Source organism: Macrotis lagotis, chromosome 3 (genome assembly GCF_037893015.1).
Source record: "Macrotis lagotis isolate mMagLag1 chromosome 3, bilby.v1.9.chrom.fasta, whole genome shotgun sequence".
Classification (NCBI taxonomy): domain Eukaryota; kingdom Metazoa; phylum Chordata; class Mammalia; order Peramelemorphia; family Peramelidae; genus Macrotis; species Macrotis lagotis.
This window is the reverse complement of record NC_133660.1, coordinates 130277150-130304360: the sequence shown is the minus strand read 5'-3', so window position 1 is coordinate 130304360 and position 27211 is coordinate 130277150. Positions and strand designations below refer to the sequence as shown.

Genomic DNA, 27211 nt, shown 5'->3' with positions numbered 1-27211 from the left:
TTTAATAAATGCATTTTCTCAAATCAATTGAATATCACTTGGGCTGATCAGATGAACACATTTCCCTTTCCTCTCACCCAAATAGGAATCCGAGAGGAAATGATTGCCTTTAAATTCTAAAATATTTTCCCACCAGAAATACTAAAATTTAGTTTATCCAATTTGTAAAATATTTTATTTGTTTATTTTTCAACTGCATGCAATGATAGTGTTCAACAATCTTTTTTTGCAAGGTTTAGGGTTTCACATTTTTCTCTCTCCCTTCCTCCCTCCCTCCCTTCCCTTCTCCCTCCCCTTGGACAGAAGACAAACTAATAGAAACTGCATATATTTATTTTATCCATTTCAACAGAGAACTTTTACTTTACAGGTAACCCAATATTTGCATAATTCAAATACTTTATTATCTAGATGCCTCTTTATTACTTCCTGTTGCCTGTTAGCAGAGTGGAAGGTGCTGGCATTGGAGACCAGAGACATTTAGCTTAGTTCTACCTCTAACCTTTAATAGCTTTGTGATAAACCATTTAACATTTCTGAAACTCAGTTTCCTCTTCTGTAAAATGAAGATATTAAAGCAATAAATCTTGCCAGGTTTCTGTGAGACTCCAATGAGATAAGCTTTCCCCTATCCTTAGACTGTTCTTCCCTGTCAACTCTGCTTCCTGGCTTCCCTAATTTCCTTAAAGATGTCTTTCAGACTACTTCCTACCTTCTGCAAGAAACTCTTCTGGCTTCTCTCTGAGATTATTTCCCACTTGTCCATATATGTGTTGTATGTTCATAGGTATCTATACGTCATCTTTCTTTTTTTTTATTTAAGGCAATGGGGTTAAGAGTGACTTGCCTAAGGTCACACAGCTAGGTAATTATTAAGTGTCTCAGGCTGGATTTGAATTCAGGTCCTCCTGACTCCAGAGCTGGAGCTCTATCCACTAAATCACCTAGCTTTCCCCAAGTCATCTTTCCATTAGAATATGAACTTGAGGTCAGGGATCCTATCTTTTTGTATCTTTTTTTAATGTCTCTCTTTATCTTTCCCCAAACTCCAAACTTTAGGACATTGGCTGGCACATGGTAGCCCAGAGGTACCTACATAAGGGAAGTGGGGAGTTTTTTCAATTTTTCAGTCCATTAGTTTTTCAGTCCATTAGTCAATAGCCAAACTTTTATCAAGAGTCTTTTACCTATCAGTCTTGGAACTTCCTTCTGGGAATTCAGAGAGAATTCCTTAAGAAGTTTATAATCTAGATGATACTAGGAAATGGATAACTTGTGTGCATACAAATATAAATGCACAAAAAAATACAATCTGCCTATTGACTGCTAGATTATGCAAAGTGCTTTGCTAACTTTAAAATTCTAGTTAGATATAAACTATATTTATTATTTCCTCAACAAGGCAAGAGGGTCTTGGTCACTGGTGAACATGACTTCCCATAAAATGCTAGATTTTGCTAGTAGACATCTGTGAAAGGAAAAGATTGAAATTTTTCTTTTAAATATGTTTTCTTAATCCTTTTTTGCCTTGAGATGCCAGACATTTCCTGTTCCTCTCCCACATCAACCCCTTCTTTATTATAAATATACAAAAAGTCAGATACAGAAAACTAATTTTAAAACATATTCAGCTAGTAGCTCCCTTCCTCCCTCTCTCTGCTGCAAGGTAGGAAGTGTGGTTCATTATCTCCCCTCCAGGATTTTGTTTATTTTCCCATTGCTTAGAGTTCAGCTCCATTTTCATTGGTATTGTTGTAGTCATGAGTATGTTTTTCTTGATTCTGCTAATTTCACTCAGAGTTCATTCTTATTTTCCCATGCTACTCTGATTCCCTCACATTTGTTGTTCCTTATAGCACTGCATAATCTATGATTTTCATATAGCACAGATTTCTATGTCCTCAACTGATTCATTCATTTTGTTCACTGTTCTTTGCTAATACAAAGAGTATTTTGATGAATATGTTTATATATATATTGAACTGTTGTTCTGTGTGACCTCCTTGGGCTCTGTGCTCAACAAAATGCTTGCTATAATACTTTGGTCACTTTTTTGCATAATATCAAATTGAAATTCAAAATGGTTGAACCACTCCACAGTTCCACCAGCACTGTTTGAGTATATCTTTTTTCTTACAGCCAATGTGACTTTTATTGTTTCCATCTTTTGCCATCTTTGTCAATTTGTATGGAGTGAAGTGAAACAACACAATTATTTGAATTCTCTTCTTTAGATACATTCAATGTAATTTTTAGTGCCTACATATCTTCATTTATTGTTTTCAAATCTACTTTTGAAAACTGTTTATTCATATCCTTGATGTAAAACATATAGAGGAAGTAGATCTAGCAAATAGTTGAGGTTTATTGTCCAGGATGTATAACCAACCAGAAGTATGAATGTTCCATTATCTGAGGGAGAAGTCCAAAGTGTCCCAGACTACTTTGCTTCCTGTATTACTGTATTTGACTTGTGTACTTATGCAGTTCCTGCACTAGATACTCTGGAATGGGATATTAATGTTTTAGGTGCAAGGCAGGATATATTACTTCTGGATTCCTAAATTATTCATTATTCATTCAATCAGTGCCTACCATTCCTTCTAATTCTAAAACTTATGATCCTACTGTAAGCAAAGACATACTTTGCTAGACCCTGAGGGAGGTATGGAAGTGTGATGTAAAATATAGATAAGAGATGTCTCGAACTTCATGGAGCTTATATATAGCATTTACCTCCTACTCTGAGAACCCAAGACAGATCTGGAGGAGTGTCTAAATTCCCTTCCTCCTCAACAGCCATAGAAAGCAATTGGTCTGAGGATGTTCTGCTCATTTTCAGAGCTTTCTCTGTGGTTTATCCATTGAGTGATGTGGGTTAAGAGAAGGAAAAAATAGACTGGCTGGTTAGTAGATGTTTAGGTGAGGATTGAGAGATTAGAGACTAATAGAGGGGTAAGTAGTTTTTAAAAACTTTAACTAGGAGACCACATTGTCAAAAGTCTACATATGTATGGACCACATGTATTTACTGATTCATGATGAATTACCTTTAACCTCAAATTATGATGACCAATTGATCAAAATCCCTTAGGGTAACACTTGGTGCTAGAGGAGGACAGATGGTTAGATTGTATTTGACTACTAGGTCATATGTGAATTAGGTTTTTAGAACTCTATTTTGCTGGAGCATTGTGGATCTGTGTCAGTTCACTGAACAGTCAGGAGGGTCTCAGAAAAGGACTAGGTGAGTGCTGGGAAGAAAGCTGGAAGACTTGAATTTCTGTTCTACTATTTACTTCTTGTGAAGGGAAAATCTTTTTTCCTCCCCAGACCTCAGTTTCTTAACCTGTAATCTGAGGAGGCAGAACTAGATGATGTTGAAAATCCCATAGGCACATAGATTCAGAGTTAGAAAGAATATTTGAGGTCATTTATATCAATCCTTGCATTCTATCAATGAAGATACTAAGATTCAATCACATAGTTCAGTTAGCGTTTGAGATGAGATTCAAACCTTGGTCTTTTGGACTGAGTCCAGAGTTCTAACTGTTGTACCACATTCTCTCTCATGTGAACTAATGGAAATGAGAAATATGTAGATAGGGGTTGGAGGAAAGAGAGGGAGGGAGAAAGGCAAAAAAAGACAGAGCAGAACATTTGCTTATCTGGAATTTGGAACCTGAATTGGCTCCCATTGGGACAGAGAATGAGACCACATAATGGTTTTCTCCTGTTTTGATGAGGGCTCATCCAGGTGTTTCTGTTGCATAAGGGAAGTTTTTCAAACTTTTATCAAGAGTCTTTTACTTGAGCATCAGGGAGTGGAGCCAAGATGGCAGCATGAAGGCAGGAATTCCTGGAAACTTGTTCCCCCCAAAACTCAAAAAGTCATCAAATTATGACTCTAGCCAAAATTTAGAGTTGCAGAACCCAAAGAAAGACTGAGTGATACAATTTCCCAGCCTAAGACAACTTAGAAGTTCCATGGGAAAGGTCTGTTTCACCGGGGCTGGGAGTTGGACAAAAGCCACAGCTGCAGTGCAGCACAGCCTGGGATCACTGGGAACATCTTGAAGGGGTGGTGAGAGAACTCTGCCACACTAGAGTGAGTGTGGAGCCAGTGCTGGCCTCAGAGAAGCCCTGCAGTGAGAACCTGCAGTGGGAATTGGGGAAGCCAGCCTGCACATCCAAGCACATTCCATAGATGGTAAGAGGGTTGGGGGAGACTGTAGAAATCTCTTTGCTCTCCCTGGGGCAGGATTCAGCTGTTTGCCTGCACTCAGGTCCAGGTTGCAGTTTGGGTTACCATACTATGATAGCTGAGCAGGGACTCTCCTCACATCTTCAGGGCTGAGGGAAGGCCTGAACACAGGCAAGAAAGCAATCAGAGCCTCTCATAAGTCCTTGGAGGAATTAAGGTCCCAGAGGGATGTCCCTAAAAGCCCCTCCCAAATCTTTGGAAATGCAGTAAATCAGTCATAGGCTGAGGAAATGAGCAAACAAAAGAAAAAGAAGAATCTGACCATAAAAAATTACTTTGATCCCATGGAAGACTCAGAAGATGACAAACTGGAAGCTTCTGTATCCAAAGCCTCTATGAGAAATAGAAAATGTGCTCAGGCTATAGATGAACTCAAAAAAGACTTTGAAAAGCAATTAAGGGGGGCAGAGGAAAAATTTAGGGGAGGAAATGAGAGCAATACAGAAAAAGCATGAAAACCAAATCAGCAACTTGGTGAAAGAAATACAAAAAAATACTGAAGAAAATACTGTGCTAAAAACAAGTTTAGGCCAAATGGAAAAAGCAATGAAAAAGGCAAATGAGGAGGAGAATTGGTCTGCTGGAAAAGGAGATAAAAAAGCTCTCTGAAGAAAATAACTCCTTCAAATACAGAATGGAACTAAAGTAAACTGATGACTTTGTGAAAAATCAGGAAGAAAAATAACTGTTCCAAAAAAAGCCAAAAATTAGAAGCAAATGTGAAATATCTCATTGGAAAAACAACTCACCTCAAAAACAGATCCAGAAGAGATAATTTTAAAATTATTGGTCTACCTGAAAGTCATGGCCAGGAAAAAAGCCTAGACTTCATTCTTAAAGAAATAATACAGCAAAATTGCCCTGAGATCCTAGAAGCAGATGATTAAAATAGAAATTGAGGGACTTCACTGGTCACCTCCTGAAAGAGAGCCCAAAAGAAAAATTTTCAGGAATATTATAACTAAATTCCAAAATCCAAGTCAAGGGAAAATAATAAAAGCTGCCAGAAATAAACAATTCAACCACTGTGACTCTATAGTCAGGATTAAACAGGATCTGGCAGCATCTACATTAAGGGCTCATAAGACTTGGAATATGATATTCCGGAAGGCAAAAGATCTTGGTTTACAACTGAGAATCAACTCCCCAGCAAAACTGAACATCCTCTTTCAGGAGAAAAAGATGAAATTTCAATGGAACAGGGGACTCCCAACTTTCCTACTGAAACAAACAGAAAGTTTGATCTCCAAATACAGGACTCTAGGGAACCATAGAGGGAGTGGACAAGAAGGACTAATTATGAGGAACTTAATGATGTTGAACTGTTTATATTCCTGCATGGGAAGAAGATTACTGATAACTCATATGAACTTTCTCATTTATAAGAGTTGTTAGAAGGAGCATATATAGGCAGGACACAGGAAGGAGTGGAATATAATGGTATAATATAGTAAAAAGATGGAGTGGGGGGGCGTGATAAAGGAAAGTACTGGAAGGAAGAGAAAGGAGAGGAAGAGTGGATAAGATATTTCACATAAGAGTCAAGAAAAAGTTTTTACAATGGAATGAATGGAATGGGGGGGGGGAGCCAAGATGGTGACAAGAAGGGATCCAATCTTAGGAGCTCTCTGATAAAACTCATAAGCTAAGGACTCTAACTAAACTTTCGAGAGACAGAACCCACAAAGGGACCCAGTGAGGCAGTTCTCCTACTCAAGGTAACCTGGAAAAGAGAAGAAAGGCTCTGCTCCCCAGTGTCGGAGGGGCGGCCGCCGGAGGGGTGGCCTGCCAGAGTGAAAGAACTTCAGCCTCCTGGAGGCAGCCCCAGGGCGCTGGGAGCCTCGGCTCACAGCAGTGGGGGAGTCTCCTGAGCTGCCCCCCGGGGAGCATCGGGCACAAAGTGGAGGAACAGCGGGGGACCTCTGCCAGAGCAGCATGTGGAGCCCAGCCCTCAGGGCACACAGCGAGCAGCTTGGTCTTTTGGCAGCCCAGACCCAGAAACAGAAGCAGGCAGAGCCGGTAAGCAGGAGCCCCAGGGCATGAGCCCATTGAGCTGAGGGAGGGGAGTGAAGAGAGTGAGAGACTGCTGAGCTCTGTCCTCTGCCCCTGGAACAGGACTCTGGGGCTCTGACCACATTCAGATCCTGATCCCAGTCTAGGCCCCCCCATAGAACAACAGGGCCCCCCCACCTCGGACCCGTGGCAGAGGGGGACACTTATGGTCATTCACAGATCAGGAGGGAGGACAGAACCTCACACACTGAGACCCTTGTGGGAGTGTCCCAAAAGCTCAGGAAGCACCCCAAAACCAGGCCCAGGCTGGGAAAATGAGCAAGCAAAGAAATAAGAGGAAGACTATTGAGAAATATTTTGCAAATGAGCCCAAGAAGGATCAAAATACTCAGTCTTAAGATGAGGAAGTACAAGCTCCTGCATCTAAAGACTCCAAGAAAAACAGAAATTGGGCTCAGGCTGTGACAGAGCTCAAAAAAGACTTTGAAAATCAAATGAGGGAGCTGGAAGAAAAACTGGGAAAAGAAAGGAGAGAGATGCAGGAAAAACATGAAAATGAAGTCAGCAGCTTAGTCAAGGAAATCCAAAAAAATGCTGAAGAAAATAGCATGCTAAAAACCAGCTGAGGTCAAATTGATAAAACAGTTCAAAAAGTTATTGAGGCAAAGAATGCTTTAAAAAGCAAAATTGGCCAGATGGAAAAAGAGATAAGAAAACTCTCTGAGGAGAACAAATCCTTCAGACAAAAAATAGAATTCAGGGAGATTGATGAATTTACCAGAAATCAGGAATCAATACTTCAAAACCAAAAAAATGAAAAATTAGAAGAAAATGTGAAATATCTCATTGAAAAAACAACTGATATGGAAAACAGACTTAGAAAAGATAATTTAAAAATTATTGGAATACCTGAAAGTCATGATCAGGAAAAGAGCCTTGACATCATTTTCAAAGAATTACTACAGGAAAATTGCCCTGATATTCTAGAAGCAGAGGGCAAAATAGAAATGGAGAGAATCCACCGATCCCCCCAAGAAAGAGATCCCAAAAAACCAACCCCTAGGAATATTATAGCCACGTTCCAGAACTCCCAAGTCAAAGAGAAAATATTACAAGCAGCCAGAAGGACACAGTTCAAATATCGTGGAGCTGCAGTCAGGATGACACAGGACTTAGCAGCAACTACATTGGAAGCTAGTAGGGCTTGGAATACAATATACTGGAAGGCAAAAGAGCTTAGAATGCAGCCAAGAATGAACTACCCAGCAAGGCTGAATGTCCTCTTCCAGGGAAAAAGATGGACTTTCAGTGAACCAGGGGAATTTCAAATGTTCCTTTTGGAATGGCCAGAGCTGAACAGAAGGTTTGATCTTCAGATACAGGACTCAGGTGAAGCATGGAGATTGGAGGAGGGGGGGGGAATATGAGGGACTTAATGAGGATGAACTGCATGTATAGAAAAATAATACTGATAATATTCATATGAACCTTCTCAGTTAATAGAGCAGGTAGAGGGAGCTTTTATAGTTGAAGGACAGGAGAAAGCTGAATTCTAAGATAAAATATGGTGTAAAAATGGAGTCAATAGAAAAAAGGGAAATAGAATGAGAGAAAGAAAAAGGAGAGGGGGGAATAGTCCAAGATATTTCACATAATAAGATTTTTTTTTTTATTACAATGAGCTATTGCAATGATATGGAAGGGGGGAGGCAAGGGGGAATGAGGGAACCTTTGCTCTCATCAGAGATGGCTAGGAGAGGAAACAGCAAATTTACTCAATGGGGTGTAAACATCTGGAGTAAGAAGGAGGGGGGAGCAGGGGGAAGGGGTGGGGATGTGAATAAAGGAGGAGAGGATGGACCATGGGGGGAGAGTGGTCAGATATAACACATTTTCTTTTTTACTTCTTGCAAGGGGCTGGGATTGGAAGGCCTGCCCAGGACCATAGGGCCAGGTGGATTCTGGGCCTAAGGGGTGGTATGGGGGCTCAGGGCTTCTTGGCCCCAGGACCAGGGATCTGTCTGCTGCGCCACTCAGCAACCCTACCGTAGAGTCAGAGTGAAAGGAAAGAGAAAATATAGTACATGGTAGTGGAGAAATAAGAAAGGAGGGAGTTGTGATCAGCAATGGCAACATTGGAAAAATATGGAAGTAACTTTTGTGATGGACTTATCATAAAGAATGTGATCCACCTGTGACAGAGTTGTTGGTGTTGGAACAAAGACTGAAGCACATTTTTTGTTATTATTATTTGGGGGAGGGTGCAGGGCAAGTGGGGCTGGGTGGCCTGCCTGGGGCCACATAGCAGGGTGATCTTTGGTGTCTGGGGCTGGATTTGGACTCAGTTGCTCCTGGCTCAAGGGCCAATGCTCTGTCTGCCACCCAGCCATCCCTACTATTATTACTATTTTATTTTGGGTCTTTTTTTTCTTCTTTTTGGTTTTTGCAGGGCAGTGGGGATCGGGTGGCTTGCATGTCACATGGCTGGGTGATTGTTGGGTTTACAAGGGTGGATATGGACTCGGGTGATTGTGGCTCCAGGGCTGGTGCCCATTGTGCAACCTGGCTATACCTACAATTATCACTATTATTTTTTTTAATTTTAATTTTTTTTCTCTCCCCTTTACTTTTTTTGCCCAAGCAAGTCTATCTATATTCATGGGGGGGAGGGGTATTTTGTTTACTTGTAAACAAGAATATTTTATTAATGTAAAAAAACATTTGTACAAAATGAGAATAAAAATAAATAAAAAAACCAAAAAAAAATGGAATGGAATGGGGGAAGCCTAGGGGGAACGAGTGAGCTTTTATTCTCATCAGAAATGGCTCAGAGAGAAAATACCATACTAGAGTATTGAAATCTATCTTACCCTAGAGAAAAATGAGAAGAAAGGAAAGGGATAAGGGGGAATGGGGGGAGGGAATGGGAGATTAGGTAATAGAAGAGAGGGAAGATCATGGGAGGGGTACTTAGATACGACTTTTGAACAGAGACAAGGTGAGAGGAGAGAGAGAGAGAAAATAGAATAAATGAGAGTGGGAAGGAATAGAGTGGAGGGAAATACAGCTAGTAAGAGCAACTGTGGGGAAAAATAATGAAACAACTTCTTTGGTGGACCTATGATAAAGAAGGCAACTCATCCCAGAGACAGAGCCATTGGAATCTGAACACAGACTCAAATATACTCTCTCTCTCACTATTCTTGAGGTTTATCTTTTTCTTGGGGGGGGAGGGGGTTTATGTTTACTTTCATAACAAGATTATTGTAATAATACAAAATAAATAAACCGAAAAAAGAATCTTTTACTATCAGGTTTGGAGCTTCCTTCTGGGAATTCAGAGACAATCCCTTAAGAAATTTATAATCTAGGTGGACTGGGGAATGGATATAAGTGTGCATATAAGTATAAACACAAAAGACATAAGGAAAATTTTAGAGGATCAGAAAAGGCTTTGTTTTGGAGATAGTTTTTGAGTTGTCTTGAAGGAAATCAGGAGTTCCAAGAGACAGAAGCAAGGAAGGAGAGAACAACAGGCTTGAGGTAGCCAATATAAGGGTTTGAAGATAAGAACTGGAGGAACAGTTAGAGGGTCAATTTGATTGAATTATATTGTACATAAAGGGTAGTAAAATGTGCAAGGATAGATAGGTAGCTTTGGGATCAAACTGTGAAAGGTTTTAAGCACTGAATAGAAAGTCTCTGGAATGTATTGCCTAGGAAGCGACATGGTCAGACTTTGATTCAGGTAGAGTCACTTTGGTAGTAGGAAGTAGGATGAATTGGAATAGGGAGATAACAGAGGAGAGAGAGCAATTCGGAGGCTGTTTAGACAGAGCAGGTGAGATGTAATGAGGGCCTGAACAAGAGTGGTGGCATTGTGAGAAGAGAGAAGGGGAGAGATGCATGCAATATTATGCAAATAAAAGTAACAGGATATGGCAAACGATTGAATTTGTGAGAGGTGGAGTGAGAGTGAGGAATTCCATATGATGCTGAGGTTACAAATCTGAGTGAGTGGAAGGAGAGTGGTCCCCTCAGCAGAGACAGGGAAATACATAAAGGGAGTGGGTTTATGAGAGAGACAAATAAGTTCTGTTTAGGACATGTAGAGCTCCAGATACCTACAGGATCTTCATTTAGAAATAGCTAATGGATAGTTGACGATTCAAGCCTGGAGCTCAGGAGAATGTCTAAGGCTGAGTATACAGACCAGAAAGTCACCTGCTTGGAGATGATAATTAAATCCTTGGGAATAATGAGGTCATCAAGAGAGAATAGGGAATGAATGTCTACCTTTGAGTATATATAGTTAGTTATTGTAGTATGAAAATACTGTAGCAAAGGATACTGAGAAGGAGCAGTCAGATAGGTAGTAAGAGAAACAAAGGAGATAAATGCCATATAAGCCTAGACAGGATAGAGAGTATCTAGGAAGAAAGGGAGGCTACAGAGGGGTCAAGAAGAATGGGGATTGAAAAAAGGCCATTAGATATGGCAGTTGAGAGATCATTGGCAATTTGGTAGAAAAGAACTTTACTTGAATAATGAGGTCAGAAGCCAGATTGCAGAGGGTTTAGAAGTCAGTGAGAAGAGAGGAAGTGATGATATCTCATGTAAATGGATTCTTTAAAGGAGTTTTTGCTAAGGGGGTAGAAGAGATATAGGACAAAAGCTAGGAGGATAGAGAATTCAGAAGGTCACATTTATATGGTTCTTTAAGATTTGCAAAGTACTGTACATGAATTATAAATAGAAACATGCAGAATAATTGATGAGTTCATTAAGGGCTGATCCTGATAACACCAGCGGAATTCTAACTATACCTGTACTTAATTTTACCTGCCTACCCAGATTTTTTATATTTGAAGATGGCTGTGGTCTATACAGCCTGGATTGAAGCATTTGCAAATGGCTCTAGCTCTCTTTGTCTAGCTCAGTATTAGCTAGGTAGACTCTATTCCTGGCTATATGAATTTGATCTAAAAAGTCCTGGGCAGGACTGGTTGCTTGGGAAAATTTGGTTGTTTCCAATTTTCAGAACCAGAACCAATGTTGAGATGCAGCTTCTTCCTCTATGTATTATATGCTATGAATGGGTCAAAACTGCATATAACATTTTGCTTCTACTTTAAAAAAATATTATGAGATGATTCTTTCATAGGGGATCAGTTAATTAGTCAACAAGCATTTCTTAAGGTCTTACTCTGTTTCTGGCACTGTGCTTAGTTCTAGTATTTAAAAGAAAGGCAAAAGCATGACCCTGACCTCAGGGAACTCACATTCTAATGGGGAAGACAATATGCAAATTATTAGGTAAACATTGTAAATAGAGAAAAAGTATTAGCCTATGGGAAGACTGCCAAATGCTCAAAGAAAGATTTGAGCTGAGTCTTGAAGAGAAGGAAGGAAGTTAGGAGGTGGAGTATTTTAGGAATGGGAGACAGTCAGGGTCAGTGTCCAGAGTCAGGAAATGGAGAGTTCTTGGTGAGGAGCAGCAAGTACTCTAGCATAGCTTTATTGTAGAGTATGAGGAGAGGAGTAAAGAATAAGAAGACTGGAAAGTCATGAAAGGACTCCACTGTGAAGGTCTTTAAATGTTAAACAAGGAATTTTATACTTGATCCTGGGTCCTAGGGAGCTCCTGAAAGTAAAGGGGTGAGTGACATGGTTAGGCAAGTCACATTGGCAGTTGAGTGAAGGATGAATTGGAGCAGGGAAAAAGTTGAAGCAAGAAGAATAATTGAGGAAACATCAAGATGTTGAAGTCCTTATTTTTAGATAACTCTGATGGTTAGAAAGTTCTTCCTTATTTTGACCTGAAATTCAGTAGTCTTAAATAGTCACTCCCCTGCCTTCATCTTCTCCAAGAGAAATAACTCCATATGACATGTTTCCAGCCCATTTACCAGTCTGATCATCTTCCCCAATCTATCATAAAAGAGTAGTATCCTGAATTTGTGGCTAGCTTGTGTGATAGTGAGTTCCCCATCCATGGAAGTGTTTAAACAGAGGTTGGAAGAATAACAGTGATATTACAAAGAAGATTCTAACCTAGGATGGGAGGTTAGATCACATGACCTCTAAGTTTCCTTTCAGTTCTATGATTCAGCAATTTGATAAGTTCAATAAATCCTGTCTATCCTTACTATATTTTCTAAGGCTCTCTTATTTTTCCTATCATCATTTTGAGGGGGAGAAATGGGGGAGGGAAGTGAAATAAGATTATGGTAGCTCCAGATATGTGGTTTTATCAGTAAGGAACTTAGAAAGAAAATATTCTTCATTGATACAAGTCAACAATTTGTTTGGAAACTCAACAAGTTTTCTGGAAAATTGAGAGTGTCACAGAATGCTTATGTGTTAGATGTATGACTTAAATGACATATGACTTAAACTGTTCCCCTGGGTGTGCAACAAACATGGGGCAGGTGTCTTTGCACCAAGGATCTTTGATCTCTATACATTTTAAGGGCTTATGATTCAATAGTGTGCCTCTACCCATTGTGCCACAATGCTTCTCCATTATCTTTCCAAGATGACATATTTATTATAAATCTAAGAAAAGGTAAATTTTTTACATCTCTTTCCTGCCTGTGTATGATTTTGGGTAGTTTTAAGCCTTTTGCTCAAATGCTAGATTGTTTTCCTGAGATAAATTCCAGCACTGTTCCTATTTTACAAATGCAGAAATTATGTTTTACTAAGAGTGACTTGCCCAAAGTCTCAGAGGAAGCAAGAAGCCTTGGCAGGGATAGGTCCCAGGATCACCCATCCCTAATTTTATCTTTAAAAACGCTTTGGAGTCACCAGACGGTTGACCTCTCCTGCTCTGAAAGAATCAGACTTGAATTCACAGACTATAGGGGAAATGATCTGCCTTTTGCACCACACTTCCAAAAAACCCCCCTTTTTCTCCCTCTCATAGTCTTCATTAGAAATGACTGCTCATTGAAATGAGAAGAAATCAATCCTGGCCAGTTACACACTTGAGAACACTGAAGTACTGTGCAACAGCTTGTCTGGAGCAGAGGGGGATTAAGGGAAAGGAGGCAGCCTGCTGGGCTAGTCCTTACTAAGTCCACTTCAATATTTACAAGCTTCTTGTCAGAGAGATTACCATATCCCGCTACAGAAGGAAATCTAGCACTGCTGATTCTATAACACAGTTAGAGATTAAAACTGCAAACTTGGGGTAACAAAGACAAATGATTTCAAAAGAATAGTGAGTGGGAGCAGGAATTTAAGTGATTGAGGGAAAGAAATGGAATTGAAAAGAGGATGTGAGAAGTGGGAAGGTAAGAGATGAACAATTCTCATTTCTAGAGTGCTTTAAAGGTTGCAAAGAGCTTTTCTACTGCCCCACTGTCCCCCCCCACCCCATTCCTGGGATGTAGTCAATGTGAGGATTTGCATACCCATTTTACAGATAACAAAAGTGCGATTAAAAGGAGCTGGTTAGCTCCTCAGCATTGGAGTGAGGATTCAGACCCAGATTTGAATGTAACCATCTGAAAAGCCAGATAATGTTTGTTTGTAATTCTTAGTTGCTTTTTCTCCTCTTATTAAATTACAGCGAATTTCTTTCCCTTTACAGTTTACTTTGCTGGGCAGGTGGGCCTGGCAAGGAAGAAGTACAAGATCATACCCCCAGCAATCACCGGATCACCAGCCTTTGAGAGGGTATTTCGTGCACAGTAAGTTCAGTACAGAATTTAATCATTGAAATGTAGGGTTGGGTTAGATGAGATTTGTATCTATCTCTTCCTGTGTATCTTTTATCTCAGACAGTTCTAATATAGTCACTATACATTTCTAGGATATGCATTCAAATATTGGACTTGATCCTATGAATTTTCCTTTAGCCCATTATCAGGACCCCTTCCAACTACTACTGTGGATAAGTCATTTCTCCTCTCAAGGTTTTCCGTCCCCTTCTTTGTAAAATGAGAAGGTTGAATCAAATGAGCTTTGGAACTAGGATCATCTGATCAAGACTTGTAATGTGCTTCTGAAAATTATAGGGTTAGGGGGTGGAGGCAACAACCCCTTACCACCACCCCAACACAGAAAGCATTCAGATGGGACAAGACACCCCCCTCCCATTTCCTACTCCCCAGCCCAGTACCATCTCCTGGGTCTATTCAATGCACCTGGATATTCTATGTCCACTTGTAATACTAGGGTCACCAGAATATGTGGATAAGAGTGAAGCCTGTGCAGTCTTTTATTGAAGGCCTGCTCTTATGGGATTGTTCCCTGGGTCTGAATGTTTTTGTCCTTTTTTTTTTTTTTTTTAAGGATTTTGCAAGGTAAATGGGGTTAAGTGGCTTGTCCAAGGCCACACAGCTAGGTACTTATTAAGTGTCTGAGTCGGGATTTGAACGCCTGATTCCAGGGCAAGTGCTCTATCCACTGTGCCACCTAGCTGCCCCTTTGTCCTTCATTTTTGAAGAAGACTATCACATCAGAGAGGTGATAATGTGACAAACATGTGAATTGGATTTGAATGAAGGGTGGGGGCTATGCTAAGTCACTAGTCATAATTTCTTCTCCAGAACCATCTGGCTCCAATGGCCAGATATGTATCAGGACAACTAGAGATGGTTCTGGATACAAAGCAATCAGGGTTAAGTGACTTGCCCAAGGTCACACAGCTAATAAGTGTCAGAGGTTGGACTTGAACTCCTGTCTTCCAAGGCCAATGCTCTATCCACTGTGCCATCTTGCTGCCCCTGGACCTGAAGTATAACCATTAAAAACACATTTCTAACTCCTTCCCAGGACGAGAGTTACAAGAATTCTGGTGCTCCCTTAAACCCATTGTCTCTTCCTTTATGTCTGCCTCCAGGAAGTTATCTCCTTCTCTCTCCACTTCCTCTCTTTCTACTTCAGAACAGAAGTGATTAAGCATTGTATTTTCCACTGATCTCTGAAGCAACTTTTTCCTTTTGTATTAGCTGACATTGATATAGCACTTTAAGATTTGCAAAGTACTTTATATAACATCTCATTTGAGCCTTACAATAACCACAATTACCTACCTGTGGGGTGGGCAATAATAATAATAATAATAACAACAATAATAATAATGATTATCATGATAACATTAGAATAGAATATTATAATAATATAATAGTTTTGGAACTAATATTATTATTAGTGATGGTATGCCACAGTGCTAGAGAGGTGGACTCAGAAAGAGGGAGACTCAATTATTTAAAGTTTCAGCACCACAGTCAATTGATTCCCCAAAACCTTAAGTTGTAAGGGCAGGTGCCAATCTCTGTTGGAGGGTTTCCTCTCTGAAAGCTATCTATACCAGTCAAACTCTAGCTCTGTTGGAAAGGAAAGATAATCACTCACATTGATACATAGAACCTTATAGTCTTTATCTCATTTGATACTAACAATCACTGTGAGGCAGGTGCCATTATTATCCTCATTTTATAGAAGAGTATGGCGAGGCTTAGAAAAATAAGGGACTTGCTCATGTCACATAGCTATTATATTCCTGAGATTGGATTTGAAAAATTGATATCTTGTAGATTTGTTCTTGACTTTTGCTTATTTTCATAGAATTTGGTCAATAATGCATGCTTATTGTTGATTAAATAATGAATATTATATGACTATAATTTTATCTTTGTCTGTTTGCTAAGTGATTTGCTAAGGGTCATAAAATTAATGAGTATCTGGGTCAGAATTTGAACCCAAGTCTTTCCAACTTCAAGGTCAGAGTTCTGTTTACCATTTGATATTGTATCCTATGGATTTGTTTTTGTTTAGTCATGTCTAACTCTTCATGACCCAATTTAGACTTTGGAAGTTTTCTTGGCAAAGATACTAGAGTAGTTAGACATTTTCTTCTCCAGATCTTTTGACAGATGAGGAAACTGAGAAAGAGATAAGTGACTTGTCCAGGGGCACACAGCTGGTAAGACCAAGGCCATATTTGAACTCAGGAAGATGAGTCTGGTGCTCTATTCACTTTACCTCCTAGCATCCTTATCATGTCTCCTCATTTTTGACCTAAGAAAATTGAGACTCAGAGAGATTAAGTGATTTACTAATGCTCATACAGCTACAAAGTATCAGAAATGCAATTTGACCCCAGTTTTCCCTAAATTCCAAATTTCAACACTCTCCATAATGTCTGATGTGCCTACCAGGACTGTATGGGACCAAGCAGATAGAATTGTTTATTAGAGGCATTCAAGGAGTCATTGGGCATTTGTGTATTCTCCTTTAGTTCAACACTTTGTTCCTTTGCAAACACCATTATTGATCCAATAGAATGATAATTTATATCATCCAGGGATCTTAAAATTCTCTGAGAATGAAAGACCACTTAGCCCTAAAAGGCAGAGTGAGCAGGACTCTATATACATGCATCCTCAAAGCTTAGGATCATAGAATTCAATGATGGAAGCAAGTTTGGATATCTTCACATTTTAAATGAGGAAATGGAAGCAAAGTGAGTTATGCAAGGTCACATAGGCTATTGTGATTTCCTGCAAATAAGAAAGATTTCATTTCATTATCAATATTCCTATATGGCATCAGGGAGGTGATGCTATGACAAGCACATGAATTGGATTTTAGTGAGGAGGTGCTGTGCTAAGTCACCAGTCTCACTTTCTCCTCCAGAGCCATCTAGGTCCAATGATCAGATATGAATCAGGACAACAAAGATGGCCCTGGATGTGAACCAGGGTTAAGTGACTTGCCCAAGGTCACACAGTTAAGTGTCAAGTGTCTCATACTGGATTTGAAATCTTGTCCTGTACTATATCCACTATGTCATCTAGCTACCCTCTTCTATGAAGGAAAAAAATCAGGAGATATCCAAAGGTGGCAAAGACTGGGGACTTTTTCCATTTTTGATTCCATGGTAATGAAATCATGATTTGGGGACCATTATTTCAGAGCAATATTGTCATCTTTGTTATCATCATAACAGTTCAATTCAATTCCAGAGTCCAGCTGGAAAGAACTTTTTTAGAGGCTATTTAGTTAACCCCCTCATTGTACAGATGAGGGAAATTAAAGACCATGGAGGTTAAATGACTTAGCCATGGTCACACATGTCCTTTGACTCTAGCATTGGGACTCTTTCCATTATCCCAATATATTCATCATGAAGGGTCCTCCAATGTGACCTTCTTCTCTTTCCTCCTGCTTACAGGAATATATCAGGGGGAACTTTGGAATGACCTTACTGCAGTCTTGAGTCCTGTCCTTTTTTTAACAATTCTTTTTTGTTTTGCCACGCTTTCCTTTGGTTCTTCATTGCTTTCTTGGGATTAATAGCTGAAACATTTGAAAGAAAGCTCATTCAAGAAGGGAGCTTAGAATTAGTATGGACACTGGATGAGGAGATTAAAGACCTACTACTAATCTTGTAGCCAAGATGTCTGCCCAAGTGAGAGGCAAACCACTTGGCTCCCCCAAACCTGCTCCAGTAAAAGCCTGAAACTTGCATCAAGTCAAATAATGATCAATAAACTCAAGGTGAAATTATAATATCTTTTTCCACCCCAGAAATGCATAAAAGAGTTAAGGAGCCTGTGGATGGCAAAAAATGGGGCTACCAATAAAGCATAAGTGAAAAAAAAAAGCCCATAACATGGATAACAAACAAAAGGAACCTTTGAATTTTGAATGTAAAGATAATTTACCTACCTACCAATGGTATGTGAAAGATGCTAATGTCCATGACAGACAGAAAGCAGCATGTGGAAATATTCAATGGCTTATTGGCTGTAGAAAGACTGTAAATTGACATTCCATAACTTCACCACATTTTCCCTCTGACTTCTTAGACAAACAGGTCTATAGGCTTAATTAAAGAGAGATGTTAAGTTGCTTCCATTCCAACAGGAAGATTAGAGAGTTAAGAAACTGCTTGTACAGTTTTAATCCAGGTTAAGCAATTCAATATCCAGTTCTCTTTTGCTAAGATAAAGAACCTTTCTCACTAAACCTTTTGGATGTACTTCATGGTGTGCAAAGAGCATGGACTTAAGAATTGCTACATGTCTTCCTTATTCCTCCTGCTAGTCTGGAAGCTTCTCTGCCCACTTTTGGTAGATGACTTCATTCAAATTTTCTAGACTCACTTTTGGAACTGGAATGAGATTGCCATGGGGCTTGGCTTTAACATCAGTATTAGCATAGCACTTTAGAGTTCAAAAAGCAGTGAAGCAGTGGGTATACATTACCTCATTTGTACCTCACAACTCTGGTGGTAAGAAGTATAGCTATTATTTCCATTTTACAGATAATTGAGATTCAGAGAGCTTAAACAACTTGTTGAGGAACACACAACTAGTACTTCAAGTTTAGTACTCTATCACTATGTTCCCTTGCTGCCATGAATTGGGTTTCATCTCTTTAGTCTGATGAATAAAACCAACATGATATATAATTGAATATACAATAAATGTATTTTTAAAAAGTTCACTGGATACATACCCTAATGAAACGTACCTCAAAAGCCTATATTTTTTTAGGTTTTTGCAAGGCAAATGGGGTTAAGTGGCTTACCCAAGGCCACACAGTTAGGTAATTATTAAGTGTCTGAGACCGGATTTGGACCCAGGTACTCCTGACTCCAGGGCCGGTGCTTTATCCACTGTGCCACCTAGCCGCCCCAAGCCTATGTTTTTATGTACAGTCCTGGGGAAAGGAATAAATACTATCACTAGTGTCTATTTTGCTGTCAATACTATACCTTCTATCCTCAAGTTATGATTCTTTCTTTTTATTCCCTTATTCAAGCTGTTGTCGCTAGGCAGTATGGTGACTGATCAAGGATGTTCATTGCCCAGAGACCACTAGGTGGAGCAGTGGATAGAATACTGGACCTGGAGTCATAAAAACGAGTTCAGATATGATCTAAAGATCATATCTGGAACCATGGGCAAGTCATTTAAGCTTTGTCTGCCTCAGTTTCCTCATCTATAAGACGGGGATAATAACAACACCTTCCAGGGGTGTTGTGATGAGTGAGATGATATTTATAAAGTACTTTGTAAACCTTAAAGCTACAAAAATCTTAGCTATTATTATTATTATTAGTTATATTATTGTGTTACTATTGTCAGCTGTCTTTTCCAGTTCTATTGCTGCTGATGGAGAGGAGGAGAGTAAGTGGGGTGAGGCAATGTCTGGATAAAAGAAATAGGAAGCAGAAGCTGAATGAAAGAAGACCATAAAATAACTTCAAAAATTTGAATGACTATTCTGTGGAAAAGCTTTGTTCTTGGCCTCAGAGTGGGGAATAATGGATGGCATTTTACAGAGGGAAATTTTGACATAATGATGGAAAATTTTCCTGATAGAGCCCTCTCAAAGCGGAATGGACTCCCTTTAGAGGTCATGGATTTCTCTTTATTTTTTTAAATAGATGTTTTGGGGGGAGATAAGTTTTGTTTTTACACTGTCAAGGTTTTCCCTTCCCAGAGAGCCATCCTTTATAATTTTTTTTTTCAAAATAGGAAGGGAAAAAAGTTTCAACAAAACCAACCAACACATTAAGAAAAACATCAATCTTATTTAGTCAGTCAATAAGGGCCTAATTATTAAGTGCCTACTTTGTGGTAAGGAATATAAAGGGAAAAGATCCTGTCCTCAAGGAACTCACAGTCTCAGGGGAAGACAGCATGAAGTCAATTGTGTCAAAAAAAAAAAGAAACAGGTGGGATAAATTGTAAATAATCAATAGAGAAACTAGTTTGAAGGGAGATAAGGAAAGTCTCTTTTTTAAAGATGAGATTTTAGCTGGGACTTGAAGGAAGTCAGGGAGGTGTGGGGGCCAGTCATCGAAAATCACCAGAAAAGGCCAATGCTATCAGTCCATAGAGAATACATATGTGGCAAGTAAGTTGTAAGAAAACTGGAAAGGTAGGAGGGGACAAGATTGAGAAAGACTTTGAATGTCAAACAGGATTTCTTATTTGATCCTAGACATGATAGGAAGCCAATAAAGTTTATTGAACAGAGGAGGAGCTGGTTTAACTGGTTAGACCTGGGCTTTAGGAGGATTAATTTGAGAGTTAAGTGGGGGATGAACTGGAGTGGGGAGAGACTTGAGGCAGGGACACTAAGGCAAAAGCCTGCTAATAGGTGTCCCTGCCTTAAATCTCCTCATTTCTGCTCCAAAGGAAGAAAAGATATAATATTATTTCAATAATTTGGAGCAGAAGGAACTTAGAGCTAATAGAATAGTATTTAGGTGTACAAGAATTTTAGAGATCATTGATCTCTAAATCTCAGCACCCTCATTTTACAAAGGAGGAAATTGAGAGAAATTTGGACTGAAAATGAGGTAATTTTCTCTAAGACTTTGAGCTATCCAGTGGAAATACTTACCCCAGGTAATGGATCCCTCTTACTAGACATCATGAAACAAAAACCAAAAACTGGAGGCCTTGTTTAGTTAATATCAATCAATCAATCAACTAAAGCACTTACAACATGTTTGAATCTGTGCTAAGTTCTGAGGATACAATGAAAGGCAAAATCAGTCTGGACCCTATAAAAGATCACATTTTAATGGGGAAAGGACACAAAATGAAAATATATTCAAAACACATACCTGGTAGCTGGATGTAATGTTAAACAGGAAGGTTTGATCACAAAGGTTCGTGCCTTTTTTTTTTAATGTCCTGACCCCTTCCTTGCCAATTGGGTGAAGTCCACAGACCTCTTCTCAAAACAATGTTTTTATTTGCAAGTAAATTGATAATTGATACAAAACTAAATTTCAATTAGAAGTCAGTGAAAGTTAGGCTGTAATTTTCTTTTGCTTATCCACAGATTCCCAAGGAGAATACAGATAAAGTACCTCTGCTCTAGCAGCTGAGTGGGACTAGAAAATGCCTTCTGAAGAAGGTGGCATTTGAGTTTTTATTTTGTCCTGTGAGATCCTGGAAGAGAGACTCATAAGAGAAAAGGAATAGGAGGAAGTATCACATTGGGATTGGGAGTCAGAAGGTAGGAGGTGTTGGTGGGAGTTAGAGAGGGATGAGAGGACCAAAGCTGGTCATTGGGAGGCAGTAGGTGGCAACATCTGACATTCTGCCTTGGCAGGCGCTGTAGTGTCCTGAGGACTGTTAGGGATGGGAGATGCCACTCATAAGTTCCTGACTTGGTTCAAGAACTGGAGGACTCTGGGGTCCCCTGGCCACCCCGTCAGGTCAATTGCAACTTGGACTGGATGGCTTCTGAGGTCCCTCTGATGTCCACTCTTCATCATCTCATGTCCAATGGTTCCTGAACTCTTGCAGGATAATGCTGTACTGGAGACATTTAATACCTTGCTTGAGCCTTTCCTTCAGGTCCCTGAACTTCAGGTGTGCCCATTCTTGTGACCTTTTGGATAATTTCCAACTTTCACTATGCGGCCCCCCCCCCCCCCCCGTCTCCACTGTCCACTGGTGCTTTTGTGTATTCATTTATATGACTCCTTATAGACACTGGATAAGATTGAACATTGACTGTAGTCTGTACTAGGCTAGTTGAGCAAGTTCATAGATTTTATAACCAGAAGCCAGAATCACATTTTACAAATGAGGAACCAGAGGCCCAAGGAGGTGAAGAGTTTGCCTAGGGTGTTATAGGTAATAAGTAACTGAGCTGAGATTTGAATACTGGTCCCCTGAATTCACAACTCGGTTGCTTTCTCTTACTGACTCGTCTTGTTGAGATGTTAGCTTGTAGTGGTCCAGAACATAGAGCACTGGGCCTGGAATCAGGAAACTCATCTTCTTGAGTTCAAATCTGACCTCAGATACTTACTAGCTGGGTGACCTTGGGCCAGTCACTTAACCCTGTTTGCCTCAGTTTCCTCATCTGTTTAATGAACTGGAGAAGGAAATGGCAAAACCATTTTAGTATATTTGTCAAAAAAACCCAAATGGGGTCACAAAAATTCAGACACGACTGAACAACAAAAATGGAATTGTAACAAATTCCTTGGCTTATATTAAATGTCTAACTCTCTATCATATGTTGATTGCCTCAGGAGGATAGGATGGTGCAGTAGGGGTATATGGTGTGATATTTAAATTGTCTGTTTTTGCAACAGAAATTCCCATTGGTCTTTGCCTCTAACAATACAGGCAAACCTGGAGTTTGTAATTTTCCATACAACAGGGATCCTTTAATCCCTGAACAGCTTTAGAAAGAGATGGAATTGGTAACTGCAGTTTTTTCTGAGGTGAGATCCAAGCTAATTGAGTTAGGTTAGACTTCTCATATGTTCTCTGTAAAATGACAGAGGATGATGCTTCATTGGTTTATTAAAATTTTTTTTTAAAAAGAACAGATTGTAATCATTAGAATTAATCTGGCATAGTCTGAGCCTTATAAGAAATGGTCATCACAAGGGTGGGGTGGTAAGACTTTGCCACAGACACTAAAATCAGAAGGTACTTGCAGTTCTTGTAGCCTTCCTGTGGAGAGAAATAGTACAGCTTAGCTAACGAGACTAATTAGTTAAAATCAGAAGCTATCAAACTGGAGCTTGGGATGAGTTCCTCACCAGATGAGGGCTTACTTTATTTTATATATCCCCATACATGGCTGATGGTAGCTCCTAGCTTGGACCCTGCTGGTGGATCCATTATATAACCTTAAGAGCCATCAGGTTTCCTCCAGTTTTTTTTTTTTGTGGTTGTTTTGCAAGGCAATGGGGTTAAGTGACTTACCCAAGGTCACACAACTAGTTAATTATTAAGTGTCTGAGGCTGGATTTGAACACAGGTCCTCCTGACTCCAAGGATGGTGCCACCTAGCTGGCCCCTCCTCCAGTTTTAAGGAAGGGGGAGAGACACTTCCTAAGCCTGTGGAAAGAATTCTTCCACTCATATCTACTCAAGATCTCATTAAAAATTACATTACTGTTCTTTCTGGTTAGGATATTGTCAAAAAAGAGTTCAGCCAACTAAGCCAAAGGAGGGAGAGGGAGGGTAAATCTAATTCATCTTTTTCCTTTGCTAGGTGCCAATGAATTAATTATAGTTTCAAAAGATTTCTTCCCTCTTACTTAAAATAGCATCAAATCTTCCGGAATATTCTATGAATAGGGACAACTTGAACTGAAGTTAGGTTCAGGAATTGGGAGCCAGGAAACTGGAGCATTAGCCTTTTTTTTTCTATCATTGTTATATTGAGGACAGAGAGGGGAACACCTGGCAGCTTGTACTCTCAGGACCCAATTTTTTCTTCTATTAAATGGATATGAAAAATGTAATCTTATTTTCTCAGAGAAGTATTGGTGAGGATTGATTTTTAAATGTCAGTTTTATCTCAACAAATATATATCAAGTATTTACTAGATGCAAAACTCTATGTTAGATGTTGGGAATCCAAAGGAAAAAAAGAAACAAGTCCCTCTCCTGAAGGAACTTTGATTTTCCTGACAGTCTGTGACATGATATATTCAGTATTTTAATGGATCTATAATCTCATCAATTTGGAAGTTCCTTTTGATGATAGAGATTTCAACTTTCTGGTTTCCTATAATTTGACACTGGATGTCCAGCTTACTGGAGTCATGACTCATTTTTCAAGACATTTCAAGGATACCAGGGTCTTTATATACTTACTAGCTGTGTGTACTTGTACACACAAGTAAAAACATAGTAATCAAGGAAAAAGAACCAAATACTGGAGCTGGGGGGCATGGGGAATCAGGTTAGGTCTTTTAGGCAAGGTGATAACTGACCTCAATCTTGAATAAAGGATTTGGAAAGGCAAAGAGCAGTCAGGTAGATAAGTATTGTTAGAGTACCAGGTCTAGAGTCAGGAAGAGTTCAAATCTGGTCTCAGATACTTTCTAGCTATGTGAACCTGATAAGTCACTGAACCCTATTTGTCTCAGTTTCCTCTTCTGTCAACTGAACTGGAAAAAGAAATGACAAATCATTTCAGTATCTTTTCCATGAAAACCCCAAAAGGAATTATAAGAAGTCAGACATGACTGAAAACAATTAAAAAGGAAAAAGGAAAAAAAAAGCATGCCCCATACATGGTAAGGATGCGGGAAATATAATATCAAATTTGAGGAAGAGTTTGTAGTCCAGTGTCTAGAATGTAGAATAATAGAGTAAACCTGGAAAAGTTGTCTAGAGTCACATTGATTGATGATGTTTATCTTTCATTCTCGAAGAAGATATCAGAGAGGTGATGTCATGACGTGCATGTGAAGTAGATATGAGTAAACCACATTGAGAAAGGTTTTAAATGCCAGACTGAAGCATGTGTATTTGATCCTAGAGGCAAAGAAATAAGGAGTATGTAACATGGTTGGACTTAGGAGGTTGTTCTTACTACTGTGTGGAATGGGGAGGGGAGAGATTGAGCATCTAGGTACCAAAGAGGAGGTTATTAGGAGGTCCTTAACAATGGTAGTGGGTAAAGGAATTGAGAGAGAAAAGGGTGGATTCATGAGCTATTAAAGAAGGAAAATCAATGAAGCTTATAATGTTTTATAATATTTGTCCTTCATTTTTGAAGAAGACTGAAAGAATTACTTACCCATACTGGGAATTGAACCCGGGCCTCCTGGATGAAAAAGAGGAATCCTAGCTGCTAGACCATATGCGAAATTTCTATAAAACTTGACAAATTATTGGAGAGTGGGGAGAGGGGTGAGAGAAAGGAAGATTCAAGAATGACTTTGGGATTGTGAACTTGAGTGTGACTAGAAGGTTAGCCTTAGCAGATGTAGGAAACTTTGGGGGAGGGGTAGGTTTAGTAGAAAAGATGAGTTTTCATTTTGGACACAATGAGCTTGAGATGTTAATGGGGTATCAGGGTGGAGATATCTGACATGTTTTGGTGATACAGAACTGGTCCAGGAAATGAATTCGACTGGGGAATCATTTGTATAGAATTCATATTTTAACCCATGGTAAGTGATGGGAGTGCAGAGAAAAGAAGGCTCACATGGAGAGGATGGGAGATGAATGATAATTCAATATAGCAGTTTAAAGAAGAGCAATCAAATAGACTGGAGAAATGAGAGAACACTGTCAAAGAAGTCAAGAAAAGAGTAAGTATCCAGGAAGAGGGGATGATCTACAAATGTTAAACAGTGCAGAGAGGCTGAGGAGGATAATGACTGGGAAACAGCCACTGAATTTAGAGGAATTGTCTACTGAAAAGCTCTCTCTTCCTCACCCACTTATTAGAATTGCTGTCTTCTTGTAATTATTTTGTATTTCTATCTGTTTTTATTATTTATTTTAAAAACCTTTTTAGCAATCAATTTATTTGTAAATATTTATTGTCTACTATGTATCAGCAATTGCGCTTAAGTGTTGGGGGATACAGAAAGAAGCAAAAGATAATACCTGTCTTCAAGGAGCTTACAGTCTAATGGGGACACAACATGCAAACAAATATACACAAAACAAGCTATATACAGAATAAATGGGAAATAATTAAGAGAGAGAAAGCAATGAAATTAAGAGCAGTTGAGGAAGGTTTCCTGTGGTTGGGAATTAAAGGAAGCAAGGTCAGCAGTCAGAAAGGAGGAGGGGGAGCATTTCAGACTTGGAGGAATAGACAGAAAATTTATTTTCATTTATATTTATTTATTTCATTTATATTTAATTAATTGATGGATATTTATATTAGCATATATTTGCATTTTTGCTACATCCCCTCAGTAGAATGTAAGCTTCTTGAAGACAGGGACTATTTAATTTGTGTCTTTGTATCCAAAGCACCTAGCAAAGAATCTTGCAGGCACTTAAACTAAAAAAAAAATCTTTAATGAATTAAATTGGTAGACCTAGATAAGGTTGAATATAATGGAAAGGAGCCAGTCAGATAGAGAGAGGTAAGGAATCACTGAAGTTCTCTCTCTCTCTCTCTCTCTGTGTGTGTGTGTGTATGTGTGTATGACAGAGACAGAGACAGAGACAGAGAGAGAAACAGACACAGACAGAGATAGTAAGACAAAGAGACAGAGATAGAGATAGAGACAAAGACAAAGAGAGAGGGAGAGGCAGAGAGAGAGAGAGAGAATGATCAAAGAGATAAGCACCTGAAGGCAATAAAAAAGTCTACCACTTCTTTACAGACTGAAGAAAAGGAGAAAGAATGGACTACCATTGTGGGGAGAGGAGAGTGCATATGAAGTGCAGAATGGGGGAGGCAGTAAAAAGTTCTTGGTAGATGATCTTTATTTTCTCAGTAACATTGGAGAAAAGGTGTTCTGATAAGAAGGGATGAAGAATGATGATGGAGGTTTGACAAGAGAAAAAAGTGTTTGAAATAGCTGTTTCAGGCCATATAACAGATAGTAAATCAAGGAAGCATAAAAGAATCTCTATGAGCCATGAGGGTCAAGGTGAAGTTTGATTTTATAAATTTGTGGTGTACTCAAGCACCACAGTTTGGTGATTTCCTTCAGCAGAGCTCAAAAGTGTGCATGTGAATATGTAGGCAAAGTCAGATGGGAAGAGTAACTTACAGATGGTATTTAGCAAAGCACGAGTTGTGAAGGAATAAGGGGGAAAATAAGCAGAGTTTCTTGAGTTATTATTATTGATTTATTAAATACTTTAAATCTCAAGTGAAGTGTACTAGATCTAGATCCAGTATAAATAAAAGTAGGAAAGAAGGAAGAAGCTAGTTTTAGTTTGAATGTTCTTGAAGAAAAAGAATAGAATTCCCTCTGAGTTCCTGAAAATTCAATTCAATTCAATTCAACAAATATTTACACCAGCTATGTTAAAGGCACCATGCTGGTAGGTGATGGGGATATATAAAATCAATTAAATCCACCAAATATATTTATCAAGTCCCTTCTTTGTGTAAAGCACCGTGTTAAATGCTGAAGATTTAAAGATGAATAAACAGTCCTGCCCTCAAGCAGCTTTTATTTTACTGACATTTATACACACATATACATAT

General features: G+C 39.1%; 1 protein-coding gene across 1 annotated transcript in view; it reads left to right on the top strand.

The window, feature by feature from the left end:
* Positions 1-27211, top strand: part of MGST2 (microsomal glutathione S-transferase 2) — a 36471-nt gene that overhangs the window by 746 nt on the left and 8514 nt on the right. Inside the window, exon 2 of the mRNA XM_074229269.1 lies at positions 13875-13974. Coding sequence (XP_074085370.1) covers positions 13875-13974 — 100 coding nt within the window. The remainder of the gene's footprint in view (positions 1-13874; positions 13975-27211) is intronic.